The 16,280-nt window shown below is 39.1% G+C and overlaps 1 protein-coding gene across 2 annotated transcripts in view; it reads left to right on the forward strand.

Moving 5' to 3' along the window:
- PPP3R1 (protein phosphatase 3 regulatory subunit B, alpha) overlaps positions 1 to 11,856 on the forward strand; it is a 49,342-nt gene extending 37,486 nt beyond the window's left edge. The window contains exons 1-5 of one of the 2 annotated variants that reach the window (XM_063316590.1): positions 4,676 to 4,997; positions 5,182 to 5,358; positions 8,395 to 8,454; positions 9,160 to 9,344; positions 9,785 to 11,856. In XM_063316590.1, coding sequence (XP_063172660.1) covers positions 4,979 to 4,997; positions 5,182 to 5,358; positions 8,395 to 8,454; positions 9,160 to 9,344; positions 9,785 to 9,832 — 489 coding nt within the window. In that variant the 5' untranslated portion in view covers positions 4,676 to 4,978 and the 3' untranslated portion in view covers positions 9,833 to 11,856. Of the gene's footprint in view, positions 1 to 4,675; positions 4,998 to 5,181; positions 5,359 to 8,394; positions 8,455 to 9,159; positions 9,345 to 9,784 lie in introns of those variants that run through there. The other variant, XM_063316581.1, reaches the window with a different exon arrangement.
- Positions 11,857 to 16,280: the final 4,424 nt, after the last annotated feature.

The raw sequence follows: 16,280 nt of genomic DNA on the forward strand, positions 1-16,280 counted from the left end.
ACTCTGTAGCACCCCTCTGCCTGCCTGTGCTCCGTAGCACCCGTGGCCCTCGCTGGTCTGTACGCTGCCCGCACTCTGTAGCATGCACCTGCCCGTGGCCCTCGCTGGCCTGGCTGTGCTTCCTAGCACCTGCCTGCAGCACCCCTATGCTCCTAGCCTGGGACTCTGGCCTCTTCCTGCTTAACGACCCGTGCGGCCCTGGGGTTAAGACAGCAACCAGGACTGCTTGGGTTGCTGTCGCTAAGTTATGCAGTCACTCAATGTTGCTCTTTACAACCACATTTCTTAGTGAAGGCAGTTCTGGTTCCAATTGCTGTTGAAACCCAAGGACTGCCTGTACATTATGGTAGTCCAATCATGTAATAATGGCATGAGTTACCATTGCCCAATTTTCCTGGCTGTAGAAGGGCTGGAACTGGTATACCAGTCAAAGCAGGGCAAAGATCCTTCAGCTGTGGTATCTACCTGCTGTTCCAAAAGGCGCCATGAATCCAGGAGAACCTCTCATCATAGACTCTCTCCTTCAGAGGAAGCATGAGACCATCTGAGTACCCATCAAAACCAGTATTTACAGAAAACCTAGTTGTTTAATGATGTATAGTATCACTACTTAGCTAGGATTTAATCTAAGCTTGTTCTTCCCATCTAATGTCTGATTCCAAGGACCAGTTCTGGTTTCCAGCGGTATTTCAGGTGGTAGTGATGAAACAGAACTGAGTATCATATTGATGATCACCTGTCCCGGTGGTTTTGTATAGATATTAAATAACATGGAGTAGTTGACTGAGTGCTGAGGTACTCTGCACTGGAGCACCCCTAAACTGTTAGTTGCCCCCCCCCCCGGCCTGGCTGAAACCATCTATTCATGTAGGAGTGGAACCACTGCAAAACTATGCCCCCAACCTTTGCAGGAAATCTAAAAGAATATCATGACTGGTGTGCAATTAGATTGAGAGATGGCTTCTTTAGGAGAAGGTGCAACAGAAGAGGCAGCTCTTTCAAGACAGATGGTATCGTACCTTCCCTCAGAGAGTCAGTAACCACATCAGCAAAGTTGTCTAGCTGGTCTGGATGCAGTATCCCACCCATCCATCCCTAAAAATATTACAGAGCTATTGGACTAGAATCTGCAGATACAGTAAAATGCAGAGTACAGGCACTTCACTCCATTTATCACTACTGTGAGAGCCCAAACCTTGCTTGAACCACTGCTTGATCAAAGTGACTTTCAGTCTTGTGCCATCTTTCCACTTGCTTTATCTCCCAGTACTCCTCTGTGAACTAGGAAGCTGTTAGAGATTGTTTCTGCAAGGCCTCTTTCCAGCTACCAATCTCATTCAGCCCCGTGGTTATCTTCTCCCGGTGATCAACCAGATTCATCAGGAACTTCCCTCTTGATCATTAAGAGAATCCCCAAGTTCTAAGTCCTTTGATTCTGTCCTCATTTTGCTAAAATTTATTTTCACAATATTGCACTAAAAAAAAATTCTACAGACTTTTTGTGGCATTACCAATTTTAATTGTACACTTAGCATTAAGGTTCTGTTATGTACATACTGTTCCTGAAATGACACTGGAAGAACATCATACTTTCAGGATTGGTAAGTATCTATATTTTACAGTTATTGGATGTTCCACTGAGTTAGATCTTTCAATAATGTGATTAGTTTAGATGGATTGAATCTCAGTGCATGTTATTTGAAAATGTTAATTTTAGTATGAATTTAATTTTTTTACACAAATGCTAATAGTCCTAGTATAGTTCTGGCCCCTTTTACTCCCAAATTGAAGTAACACATAGCACATTTTTTCCATCTTTCCAGAAAGCTGTTACATGGTTAGATTTTGTTGTTTATTCGTTTAGTCGCTTCCGACTCTTCGTGACTTCATGGACCAGCCCACGCCAGAGCTTCCTGTGGGTCGTCAACACCCCCAGCTCCCCCAGGGACGAGTCGGTCACCTCTAGAATATCATCCATCCATCTTGCCCTTGGTCGGCCCCTCTTCCTTTTGCCCTCCACTCTCCCTAGCATCAGCATCTTCTCCAGGGTGTCCTGTCTTCTCATTATGTGGCCAAAGTATTTCAGTTTTGCCTTTAATATCATTGCCTCAAGTGAGCAGTCTGGCTTTATTTCCTGGAGGATGGACTGGTTTGATCTTCTTGCAGTCCAAGGCACTCAGAATTTTCCTCCAACACCACAGTTCCAAAGCATCGACTTTCCTTCTCTCAGCCTTCCATATGGTCCAGCTCTCGCAGCCATATGTTACTACGGGGAACACCATTGCTTTAACTATGCGGACCTTTGTTGTAAGTGTGATGTCTCTGCTCTTAACTATTTTATCGAGATTTGTCATTGCTCTTCTCCCAAGGATTAAGCGTCTTCTGATTTCCTGACTGCAGTCAGCATCTGCAGTAATCTTTGCACCTAGGAATACAAAGTCTTTCACTGCTTCTACATTTTCTCCCTCTATTTGCCAGTTATCAATCAAGCTGGTTGCCATAATCTTGGTTTTTTTGAGGTTTAGCTGCAAACCAGCTTTTGCACTTTCTTCTTTCACCTTCATCATAAGGCTCCTCAGTTCCTCTTCGCTTTCAGCCATCGAAGTGGTATCATCTGCATATCTGAGATTGTTAATGTTTCTTCCAGAGATTTTAACTCCAGCCTTGGATTCCTCAAGGCCAGCTTGTCGCATGATGTGTTCTGCATACAAGTTGAATAGGTAGGGTGAGAGTATACAGCCCTGCCCTACTCCTTTCCCAATCATAAACCAGTCCGTTGTTCCGTGGTCTGTTCTTACTGTTGCTACTTGGTCGTTATACAGATTCTTCAGGAGGCATACAAGATGACTTGGTATCCCCATACCACTAAGAACTTGCCACAATTTGTTATGATCCACACAGTCAAAGGCTTTAGAATAGTCAATAAAACAGAAATAGATGTTTTTCTGAAACTCCCTGGCTTTTTCCATTATCCATCGGATATTGGCAATTTGGTCCCTAGTTCCTCTGCCTTTTCTAAACCCAGCTTGTACATCTGGCAATTCTCGTTCCATGAATTGCTGAAGTCTACCTTGCAGGATCTTGAGCATTACCTTACTGGCATGTGAAATGAGTGCCACTGTTTGATAGTTTGAACATTCTTTTGTGTTCCCCTTTTTTGGTATGGGGATATAAGTTGATTTTTTCCAGTCTGATGGCCATTCTTGTGTTTTCCAAATTTGCTGGCATATAGCATGCATTACCTTGACAGCATCATCTTGCAAGATTTTGAACAGTTCAGCTGGGATGCCATCGTCTCCTGCTGCCTTGTTATTAGCAATGCTTCTTAAGGCCCACTCAACCTCACTCTTCAGGATGTCTGGCTCTAGCTCACTGACCACACCATCAAAGCTATCCCCGATATTGTTATCCTTCCTATACAGGTCTTCTGTATATTCTTGCCACCTTTTCTTGATCTCTTCTTCTTCTGTTGGGTCCTTGCCATCTTTGGTTTTGATCATACCCATTTTTGCCTGGAATTTACCTCCAATGTTTCTAATTTTCTGGAAGAGGTCTCTCTTGGTTAGATAAGAACACTTATTTTTCAGAGTAATTAATATAATCATGCTCTTGACCAGACCCATATCATCCTCTTCACAGAAAATGTTTTACCTGAGTATTCTACCTTGGAGGAAAAAAAATGCACTTTGAAAGTTGCTAATATATATTTAAAACATTAAGTAAATACAGATCACCGCTACATTCGTAGCTAAACTGAGTTTTGAATAGAAATTTCTAATTTGTATCTTGTGTACATAATCACAGTGGATACTTAATAGGACATTCATGTGCAAAGATTTGATTAAGATTGCTGCAGCACAGAAAGGGATTGTTATTGTTACTTTGAATTGTCCTCCAGTTTGCTATACTTCATACCATATGCATGCCTGTCTTCTGAAAATAGTGCTTCCAATACAGTAAGAATTGATTAAAATTTACAAAGTATATTTAATTAATTCAGTAAACTATAATATATTATGTGTGGGTGCATGTGTGCGTGTGTATATACACACTCGCAAACACACAGATACACGCACACTCATTTTGTAACCAATATATGAAACTTTGTAGTATTTTTAATGATTTTTGAAGTCAATGAAAACATATTTTCAATTGATTTCTCTGACAGTTACATTACGTTGGACTTAATCTAATGTCATGCAATAGGCCATTTTCTTTTTCATGCAAAGTTGGGGTGGGATTGCGTGATGTAGGAGCAATCTAGTCTGCTAGTGGTGTTTAGTCCATTAGGAGGTGGATACAGTTCGGTATAACTCCTTCAGTTTACAAGATAATTCCTTAATATTTACAGGTCAGTTTCAAGTGTGTTCAAGGGACATGTAGAACTACATACATCATACACTTTCTGCTGTCTTATTTAGCTACCTGCAAAATAACATATGGTGTGGTTACCTTTTTTGTTGTTAGATACAAAGAAAATGATGCAACATTCCATTTTATTCTAGGGTTAATTTTTCCTCAAAGAAAAACATTATCCAGGCTTATGTTTTAAATGTATAATATCCTAGAATGAAATAATACACATTTCAGCCAAAGGAAAAATATTAAAATAGATTTTATTTTTTTAAATAAAGAATATTTTATTATCCCATAGACAATTGAAGAGAATGGCATCTAATTGTGTTTGATAATCTCTGTATAGTATTATAAATCTAATATTTGATCAGCACCTGTTCAGTTTCATAAGGAGTTAAAACTAATTAAAGATTTAAATAAACTCATTTTTATATGCATTGTAGCTGACCTCACCTCCACTCCCCCTTATTTAAAAGATATCTGACTTGGTTAGATAATTAAAAGATTTGTACCTGACAGATGCTTGTAACCACGAGGCTGAAATTAACTAAGCACTGTTAGTCCTTTGAACATTTGAGTCAGCATATAGTAGACTGTGCTGAGCTGTAAAGTAAAATGTGCAATGGCCCGTCCTGTAAAAGGTAAGCCATTTTAATTGATTATATTTAAAGCTGTTTGTGTATAACAATATGTGGGATAACTGCATATTCTTAAGTAGTCCGTATTTTTGGATCTGAAAAAGGAATTGTATTACAAGAAAGAACTATTATATAATCTGTTCGTTTGTTTTTTGTATTTCTCTTTCTTCACCTCCCCCTTTCCCAGTTGATGCAGATGAGATTAAACGATTGGGGAAGAGATTTAAAAAGCTTGATTTAGATAACTCTGGTTCTTTAAGTGTGGAAGAATTTATGTCTTTGCCTGAGTTACAACAGAATCCCTTGGTACAACGAGTAATAGATATATTTGATACTGATGGAAACGGAGAGGTAGACTTCAAAGGTAAGAAACAGCTTATTTAATTTGCTGTACATACGTATTCAAACTGTCAACTTTCACCAGATATGATTAGATGTAGGATTTTTGTTTCTCTAAATTAGTTATAGCTTCAGTTATTCATGTTCTATGTGATAAAGTAGCTTTTCAGTTGGGAAATGTTTTGTTTAATGAACTGGGAAGGATTCATAATGCTTAGCAAATAGTTTCTCTGAAATGTTGGAAAGCATTTAACAGTTTGGAAATGTATGTCTCTTTGGGGAAATGAAAAACAGTTTGTCCTGCTCATGGATGCCATTCCCTCATTGGAGGCATCTCATTTGATACTGTTTTTATAAGTTCTGATTACCATAGGCAAACCTATCTAGGAATTAGTTCCTTGGATAACTGTGCCACAGCTGAAAGCATTTACCCCTACTTATCCCTGATATCATTTCAAATGACACAAGGATCACAGAAGAGCCATTAAAAACCGTAATGCTGAGTTGGGTTAGTGTGGAAAGAGGTGGTCCTTGAGATCGTCCTAATTACTTTAGAATTTTGAAAGTTAAAACTTAGCAAAACATAAAAGTCCACAGGATATATATTTTAAAAAATTAATAGTTTAGGAGCATATTTAAATAATCTGTAATCCTAAAGAGGCTGAAATTTTAAGCATCCATATTCAGTACTTTTTATCATGTCTCTGTGATTCCCCCTCATAATTTATGTACCTGTGCAGAGCCTATCTATAGTCGATAGATTATGGAATTTCAGACTTGACTAGGTGCATCTTACCCTAGACCTCCACATAACCCCAGTGTGATGTGACAGTTAAAATGTTGTAGTAGGATCAGGGAGACCCAAATTCTACTCCATCCCTGCTGTGGAAATTCGTTGTGTAACTTTGGGATAGTTATACTCTCTCAACCCAATGCGCCTCATATGGCTGTTGTTGTGAAGAAAAATTGGACGAGGGAGTGCTATATATGCTGCCTTGAGCTCCTGAAGGAAAGGTGGTATTTGAATTATGCAGTAAATGCTTGCAGTTGTTGAACATTTCATCAATCAGCTCATCACAACAATTCATCCCATTTGCAAGGCACTGTTTGGAGGCAAGGTCTTAGAACGGCAGATTCCAAAGCTGCATAACTTCTTTGGCTTTTTCAGAAACTCATATTTTACAAGTTTCGCATGGGAACTGTTTCTTCACTTCTTGAGCATGTTTGAACCTCATGTTTCAGCAGAAAATCCCCAGATCTCAATCACATTGTTGTCGGCACTGGAGAAATTGGGGTATAAATGGTATCAGCCTTCTAAAAGAACTGCTCCACTCAGTTTTGGTCAAGGCAAAAAGAATAAAGATAAAGGCCATGTAGCCTTCCCAATACTGTTTCCAGCAACTACGGTTCTTTGTCCATACCAGTCTTTTCCCTCTCTGCTACGCTGTTTCTGCTCTTGCTGATCTAGATCATTCTCACTTTATGCCTGGAATTGCATTTTAGGTAGAATTGTGAGGGTCTTTTTTGAGACCTTGTTCTCAAGCTAGCTTGCCACACACCAAGATTGGTCAGATCAGGACCTTCCTTGCCTCTATTTCAAAATCCTTGAGGTTAAAGCTGCCACCAGTTTTAACTCTCTTCCAGGAATAACCATTGGACCTTGCAGCACTAAACTTGTTACTACAGGTAGTCTTCTTTTAGCTACCACAATTGGGACCGGTAACTAACTCATTAAGCAAAGTGATTGCTAAAAGACACGGTGACTGCTTATGATCTTACTTCAGTTTTCCTTTGCTTTACAGACCTGCGAAGGTCATAAATGTGAGGGTTGGTTGTAAAGTTACTTTTTCATCACTGTTGTAACTGAACAATCGCTAAACGAGGCAGTCGCTTAAAACAGGGACTACCTGTAGTCTGATCAATCAGCATATAATTCTTGAGCAGACTGAAGTTCTGTAGTACAGATCACTAATTGTACTGGCCTTCCATTCCATATTCTCATCTTTCTGCCTGATTATAATTATGATTTTTCAGAATGAGACTGTTTGAGTCCTAATTCAAAGATCTCCTCTGTCAGTAATAAGACTGTTATCTTATGTGTTACCTCTTACCTGTTTTGGGTTGGTTCCAGAAATTTGTCTTTGAAATGTGATAGCTAATGGCCAGTTAGTGTTTGATATGGTTAAAATGCAAGGAGACTTTTTCTGCTCATTCTGTTTCAGCTTTTACTGACTCTAGTCAGAGTCCCTTGACTCTTGAGTTCTTGAGACTAGTAGGGAGATAAAAAACAAGGAAAGCATTCTGTTGCACTGTTCTAAAACACCTTAAGGTGGCCTTTCTCAACCGTTTGACCCTGGAGGAACCCTTGAAATACTTTTCAGGCCTCAGGGAACCCCTGCACATTCATGCTCAAATGTAGGCCAGAGGGTTATAAAACGAATTATATTCATTTCTTGTTTAGGCCTGTATATATGCATTATCAGTGTTCTTAAACTGAAAATAAAGAATGAAAAGTACCTCTTTAATGTGAAGCCTGAATTTGAAATAATTTTTAAAATAAACCGTGATCTCCCAGGGAAACCCTAGTGACCTCTCACGGAACCCTAGGGTTCCACAGAAGCCTGGTTGAGAAACCCTGCCTTAAAGCTTACATAAGGAAAATGCCAGGGAGAAATAACACTACCAGTAATAACCACCACCGCCTCCATCTAGCTGTGTCCTCTTTTTCACAATTAAATAAAAACTGCATTTTCATGTATGTTCTGAGAGCCACAGGATCTTGTCAAATATGAAAATGTTTGGTTTTGTCGAGGTGCCTAACTCAGGGCCTTGACATTTATTGTTTTAATTTTTTTTTATGTACTGTGTTTTTATTCTGTTTGTTGCCCAGAGTTCCTTCTGGTAGATGGGCAGTTATATAAGTTGTTTACTAAATAAATAACTCAGAAGAACCTTAATTATTGTTTTTGAGATTGCTGTGGAAGAAAATTTAAGGTGTTTTTTTCAAAGTTTGGGATGTATAAAATATTTTATAAATTTTCTTTATGCCTGTATTCTGTAGAATTTATAGAAGGAGTCTCCCAGTTCAGTGTCAAAGGTGACAAGGAACAGAAGTTGAGGTGTAAGTATATTACGTTTTGTTGACTACCAGCTACTATGTTTTACTAGAAAGTTTTCTTTCTGTTCTTCCCTCACTTAACCCCACCTCACAGACTACTGTAAATTTTGATATAGCTTGGATTATGTAACAGTTGAAAGATTTATCAACATGATTTTCAAATTTCTTAGGTGAAGTAAACAGCCTTTGCATCAAAAATTGCTATGCTAGTACCTTTCCATCCCCCTTTTTTTCCTTTTGATATTAAGAGGAGTGAGACATTTGCTAAGAAACAGGGCATAGAATTGTTTTTTACTCTTCCTTTAGCAGTAACATATAGGAGGACATTATACAGTTACATAGATGGGAAAACATAGGCTAGACCAGGAGGTGTTATAAACAGAAAACTCATCTCCACCCAAATTTGTCAAGCCACAGGTAGCTGGCAGGGACCAAGGAAGTAAGAATAACACAGATTTCGATAAGGTATCTTTCATTCTAGTCCGGGCTAAATATGTGATCTTGAAAACGGTAAGAAGAATTTCCAAGCCTGAGTTAAACTGAATTCATTAAGGCAAAATCTCTTTGAAAAGCTTTTTCCCACATCTCTTAGTAGCTGGTCTGAATTGCCTCTTCTGAAACAAACATTCAAAGGCCTTGTCCTCAGCTTTCCCACAGTCTCTCAGAAAGTCTGTTATTCAGAACTGTGTTTTTCTTTTTCCTTGGCAGTTGCTTTTCGCATCTATGACATGGACAAAGATGGTTATATTTCCAATGGGGAGCTCTTTCAGGTTTTGAAAATGATGGTTGGGAACAATCTCAAAGACACCCAGTTACAGCAAATTGTAGACAAAACAATAATAAATGCAGATAAAGATGGTGATGGAAGAATATCCTTTGAGGAATTCTGTGCTGTAAGTGCAATTTTTTTCATCATTGCAGTCTGTATTTTCAAATACCTGACATAGTTTACTCAGCTACTAATGTTTCTGTTATTTCACCTTTATTTGGTGAAGTTGTCTTCACTTACATCATATGTCATTATAAGAATTTCAGTGTGCTCTTTATAACAATCATGTGTGTACAACTATTCTAAGGTATTCTTTAACCCCCCCAGTTCAGAATAATCAGACTGGTTAGGAAGAATTGAAAGGAGCACAGAACTACAGTTCTTTTCTTCCTGTTACATAATTGGATTCTAAGCTAATTATATCAATTTTATTGAATGTGTTACCTGTTTTACACTACTCATCACTGACTCATTTCAGGGCATGAATATTTGAAATCAGATTATTCTTGACCTATTGTTTCATGTCTTTCTAATTCTCATAATATTCTTTCATCAACATTTCAGGTTGTAGGAGGCCTAGATATTCACAAAAAAATGGTGGTAGATGTGTGACTCTTTATGATACTACCCAACACTTTTGCTTTCTTCTCCATCTCTGAAGATCTGCTCAAGACGTCCAGCAATGCTCTCTGTGTATTTAAATGGAAGTATTTTTCTCTGTGAAACCACATTTTCCAACATGAGCCTCATGAAGCCAACTAAGTGTTGTTGAACTTTCATTCTCTCAATAACGCAAGTGTAGCACTTTAAAAGTCTGAAGGACAGCAAAATGGAAAGAGCATATCAGTGTGGGGGAGAAAGGGAAGGGGTTGGCTTTTTAATTTATTTTTCTCAACTTTTATAACAAGAAAATATCTATCTATATATATATATGTGTGTGTATTTATATATAGATATATATGTTGTGCTTTCTCTTTAGTAGTTAGGCAAGCTTTAATTTAATATACTTGATTTAGATATAAAACTAGAGTACAAAAGTGCCAAGCAGAATATTATATAGTTCAATACATATAGATATACATCTTTACTTTTATGTCACACAGATACACACATGCAGGCAGACATACTTTAGGAGAACGTAATGTTTTAATGGATGCTAGGTCAACTCTTTCCTGTGACTGTTTCAGATGTTTATATATTGACTGGCTGAAATAGCATTTCCTGTTAATTTATCTTAATTACATTTTTGTATGACAGGAAGCTACGTTAGTTTGTGTATATATGTACACTGTTTAATAGTATGTGTATGTGTATATATGTACACATACTATTTATGTGTATTATAGTGGCAAGGCATGTTATAAAACTTTTAATTGCCAAGAACTAGGTTGTCTGTGTAAAAAAGATGTTTATGACCATTTCATCTTTTCACTTAATAAATGAACACAGCTGCATACAATAAACCATAGTAAACATTGGCTCTTTTCCATTAAGTACAGATGAAACAGTTGAAAGCATATCTGTTTTTCAGCACTAAGCTTAATCAAGAGTTTAGGATTCGTTGCTTAGGATACCTATTGCAGTGAGATTACAAAACCTCTCGGGCCATTAAATCACCTTCCAACCATAGAGTTTCTCTAAGCATTTAATATACTTACTTGAGTTGCATAAAGCCTGGTAATATTTTATATATGTGTATATAGGTTTATTACGGGAGAAACATTAACCTCTGCCATAGGGAAGGAGGTAAGGTTCACGTTATCTAATTTTTTTTTTAACCTCCTGATTTTCAGTTGGAGAATTCTGTTTTCTAAATTTGTTTATATCATGACTTGTAATGGATAGTAACTTTATATGTGTGATATAAAAGTAGCAAGGCATGTTATACAACTTTTTATCATTCTTTTTCTGCAATGGTACTATTGGCTAGAAGAAAATGTTAGACTTTTAGGATAGTATGCCCTTTCCTCTGTAGCAGTTTTTCTATTTAAAGTGTTTTATAATCAGCAGTGGAAAGGCAGGTTGTTCGAACTTAAACCAGTTGCCTCCCAGCCAGCCATAGCTGTTCCTTCGATTGAGTGCTGCACATCATGGGCTCCGTCTGTGAGAGAGAAATCCAGGTGCTTGGTGTCCTTGCATGACATGAAGTTTTGCATGTAGATCGATTTGAAATGTTCCTCTTGTTTACATGATTTGCATAATTTAAAAAAGATAATGTTGCCAAACTTTTGGTAAATGTTAAAACAGAGAATCTCCACTACATGTATCTTTCTTCCTCTGGATCAGTATGTGGATTATAATCCCAGCCAGTGGTTGTATCTGTTCCATTGTCAACTGCCATGTGCTCTGCTTCAGGGGGAACTCGTCTTTTGTGAATTTTTTTTGTACATAAATATTTGTTACAAATATTTTAGCAATTGCTTTCTGTTTCTTAATTGCTTGTGCAAACCTTGGCTGGCATAATAGAAAATAGTGCTAATGTTACTTTCTTACTGGGGGATGAGCTTTTTTAGTTTGTGTGTGAAAAATGGGTTATGTTGAATGTTTAGATTTTTCCTCTGCATGCTATATCATACATTGTTGGAAATACAGGAACCTTCATAATGTATGAATAAAAATAAACTATTTGAACTTTACTGCATGGTGTTAAAGATTCAGTTGAAAAAACAATAACTTTCTAAATTTCAGATCTGATTATAGTAAAATGATTTGATGCTTTTTACATATAATTAAATACCTGTAATAATACTTTCCCTTTTCTCTCAGTGACAGTTCATTTAACATCAGGTTTAACATTTATGGAGATAACCAATTCTCAAATTCGTTTTTCTTATGTAAAGTTGATGGGATATTAACCATCTGGTATTTGTGAAATAGGTTCACTAAGGACAATGGGATTAAAACATTAAACTGGAATTTCATGGAGGCTTTTGGCACACTGATGGGGAGAATTTTATTTGAACAGTTTTATTCTTACTTCCATGATGAGACCAATTTCCCTTTAGACAGAGCATTTTTTCGAAATTTGCAATCTTGACTCTTTGCACATATTAGGGAAAGTTCCATTTAAAAGTTAGAGTCTGTTGTAAACATTAGGAAATAATGGATTTAGGATTGGATGTATATGTACATTCCTATTTCAGTATAGAATCTTATACTTTTGAAAGCAATATGGTATTAGATCCAAAGAGCCTCATGTATTATTGAAAAATGTTTCCATGAATCTGAAAAGGGGATCTTTCTTGTGCTATCCCAGAAGCTAGCTACTAGAAAACATGAGAGGCTGTAACTAAGGACCAGCACCATACATCCAGTATAAGGCAGATATTCATTCTGATTTGCAAATCATTAAGGTACTGGGATTTTTTTGTTTATTCGTTTAGTCGCTTCTGACTCTTCGTGACTTCATGGACCAGCCCACGCCAGAGCTTCCTGTCGGTCAACACCCCCAGCTCCCCCAGGGACGAGTCGGTCACCTCTAGAATATCATCCATCCACCTTGCCCTTGGTCGGCCCCTCTTCCTTTTGCCTTCCACTCTCCCTAGCATCAGCATCTTCTCCAGGGTGTCCTGTCTTCTCATTATGTGGCCAAAGTATTTCAGTTTTGCCTTTAATATCATTCCCTCAAGTGAGCAGTCTGGCTTTATTTCCTGGAGGATGGATTGGTTTGATCTTCTTGCAGTCCAAGGCACTCTCAGAATTCTCCAACACCACAGTTCCAAAGCATCGATCTTCCTTCTCTCAGCCTTCCTTATGGTCCAGCTCTCGCAGCCATATGTTACTACGGGGAACACCATTGCTTTAACTGTGCGGACCTTTGTTGTCAGTGTGATGTCTCTGCTCTTAACTATTTTATCGAGATTTGTCATTGCTCTTCTCCCAAGGATTAAGTGTCTTCTGATTTCCTGACTGCAGTCAGCATCTGCAGTAATCTTCGCAACTAGAAATACAAAGTCTTTCACTGCTTCTACATTTTCTCCCTCTATTTGCCAGTTATCAATCAAGCTGGTTGCCATAATCTTGGTTTTTTTGAGGTTTAGCTGCAAGCTAGCTTTTGCACTTTCTTCTTTCACCTTCATCATAAGGCTCCTCAGTTCCTCTTTGCTTTCAGCCATCAAAGTGGTATCATCTGCTTATCTGAGATTGTTAATGTTTCTTTCAGCGATTTTAACTCCAGCCTTGGATTCCTCAAGCCCAGCATGTTGCATGATGTGTTTCGCTTACAAGTTGAATAGGTAGGGTGAGAGTATACAGCCCTACCGTACTCCTTTCCCAATCTTAAACCAGTCCGTTGTTCCATGGTCTGTTCTTACTGTTGCTACTTGGTTGTTATACAGATTCTTCAGGAGGCATACAAGATGACTTGGTATCCCCATACCACTAAGAACTTGCCACAATTTGTTATGGTCCACATAGTCAAAGGCTTTAAAATAGTCAATTAGACAGAAATAGATGTTTCTCTGAAACTCCCTGGCTTTTTCCATTATCCAGTGGATATTGGCAATTTGGTCCCTAGCTCCTCTGCCTTTTCTAAACCCAGCTTGTACATCTGGCAATTCTCGCTCCATGAATTGCTAAAGTCTACCTTGCAGGATCTTGAGCATTACCTTACTGGCATGTGAAATGAGTGCCACCGTTCGATGGTTTGAACATTCTTTAGTGTTTCCCTTTTTTGGTATGGGGATATAAGTTGATTTTTTCCAATCTGATGGCCATTCTTGTGTTTTCCAAATTTGCCTGCATATAGCATGCATTACCTTGACAGCATCATCTTGCAAGATTTTGAACAGTTCAGCTGGGATGCCGTCATCTCCTGCTGCCTTGTTTGAGCAATGCTTCTTAAGGCCCATTCAACCTCACTCTTCAGGATGCTGGCTCTAGCTCACTGACCACACTGTCAAAGCTATCCCCGATATTGTTATCCTTCCTATACAGGTCTTCTGTATATTCTTGCCACCTTTTCTTGATCTCCTCTTCTTCTGTTAGGTCCTTGCCATCTTTGTTTTTGATCACGCCCCTTTTGGCCAGGAATTTACCTCCGATGGTTCTAATTTTCTGGAAGAGGTCTCTTGTCCTTCCTATTCTATTGTCTTCTTCCACTTCCGCGCATTGCTTGTTTAAAAATAATTCCTTATCTCTTCTGGCTAACCTCTGGAATTTTGCATTTAATTGGGCATATCTCCCCCTATCACTGTTGCCTTTTGCTTTCCTTCTTTCTTGGGCTACTTCTAGTGTCTCAGCAGACAGCCATTTTGCCTTCTTGGTTTTCTCTTTCTTTGGGATGTATTTTGTTGCCGCCTCCTGAACAATGTTGCGGACTTCTGTCCATACTTCTTCTGGGACCCTATCTACTAAGTCCAGTCCCTTAAATCTATTCTTCACCTCCACTGCATATTCCTTAGGGATATTAGTGAGCTCAGATCTAGCTGATCTGTGGGTCTTCCCTAATCTCTCTAGTCTGATCCTAAATTGTGCAAGAAGTAGTTCGTGATCAGAACTACAGTCAGCTCCAGGTCTTGTTTTTACCGACTGTACAGATGTCCGCCACCTTTGGCTGCAAAGGATGTAGTCAATCTGATTTCGGTGTTGTCCATCTGGTGAAGTCCATGTATAAAGCCGTCTCTTAGGTTGTTGGAAGAGAGAGTTTGTTATGCAGAGTGAGTTGTCTTGGCAAAATTCTATCAGCCTATGTCCTGCTTCGTTTTGTTCTCCCAGGCCATGCTTACCTGTAATTCCAGGTGTCGTTTGACTGCCCACTTTAGCATTCCAGTCTCCTGTGATGAAAATAACATCTCTTTTAGGCGTGTTGTCCAGTAGGTGCTGCAGATCCTCATAGAACCGCTCTGCTTCAGCTTCTTCAGCATCTGTGGTTGGGGCGTATATTTGGATCACTGTGATGTTAGATCCCTTGCCTTGAATTCGAATTGAGGTCATTCTGTCGTTTTTTTGGATGGTATCCAAGCACTGCTTTAGCCACTTGACTATTAATTATGAAGGCTACTCCATTTCTTCTGTGGTCCTCTTGTCCACAGTAGTAGATCTGGTGGTCATTTGATGTGAAGTGGCCCATTCCAGTCCATTTCAGTTCACTGATACCCAAAATGTCTATCTTAAATCTTGACATCTCACCAATAACCACATCCAATTTGCCCTGGCTCATAGATCTTACATTCCAGGCTCCAATGGTGTGTTGATCCTTAGAACATCGGATTCGCTGTTCACCACCAGCACCGTCGGCCGCTAGCCGTCCTTTTGGCTTTGAGCTAGCTGCGTCATCACATCTGGGGCTAGTTGAACTCATTCTCTGTTCCTCCCCAGTAGCGTTTTGACCATCTTCCGACCTGGGGGTCTCATCTTCCGATGGTATACCGACATATCTCTGGTTGTACTGATCCATTTAGTTTTCACGGCAAGAATACTGGGGTGGGTTGCCATTACCTTCCTCAGGGATTGCATTTAGTCTGACCTCCCTGTCATGACCTTCCCGTCTTGGGTGGCCCTTCACGGTTTAGCTCATGGCATCATTGAGGTGCTCAATCTCCAGCACCATGACAAGGTAACGATCCTTTGCTGAAGACTGGGAATTTACACTGGTACTAAAATTACAGGCTATTTGCAGGCCCTTGTGAGTATCTTCATAAATGAGCCAGGAGGTTTATTGTTAGCTTTTTGCAGTCTTGTAGAAGTTCAAAGAACAAAAATCAGTTATTCTAAAAGCTGCTGTAAATAGAGCTTGTGTGGTGCAGAGTGGTAGGTGGCAGTATTGCAACTGAAACTCTCCCCACCTGAGTTTAATCCCAGTGGAAGTTGGTTTCTCAGGTAGCTGGCTCAGGTCAACTCAGCCTTCCATCCTTCCGAGGTCGGTAAAATGAGTACCCAGCTTGCTGGGGGGAAGGTAATTATCACCAGGGAAGGCAATGGCAAACCACCCTGCTCCATAGTCTGCCAAGAAAACATCGCAAAAGTGGCGTCCCGCCAAAGGGTCAGACATGACTCAGTGCTTGCACAGGGGACCTTTCACTTTCACAAAAGGCGCTGTAAATTGTCTACACATTTGGAC

Source organism: Candoia aspera, chromosome 1, assembly GCF_035149785.1.
Source record: "Candoia aspera isolate rCanAsp1 chromosome 1, rCanAsp1.hap2, whole genome shotgun sequence".
Lineage (NCBI taxonomy): Eukaryota > Metazoa > Chordata > Lepidosauria > Squamata > Boidae > Candoia > Candoia aspera.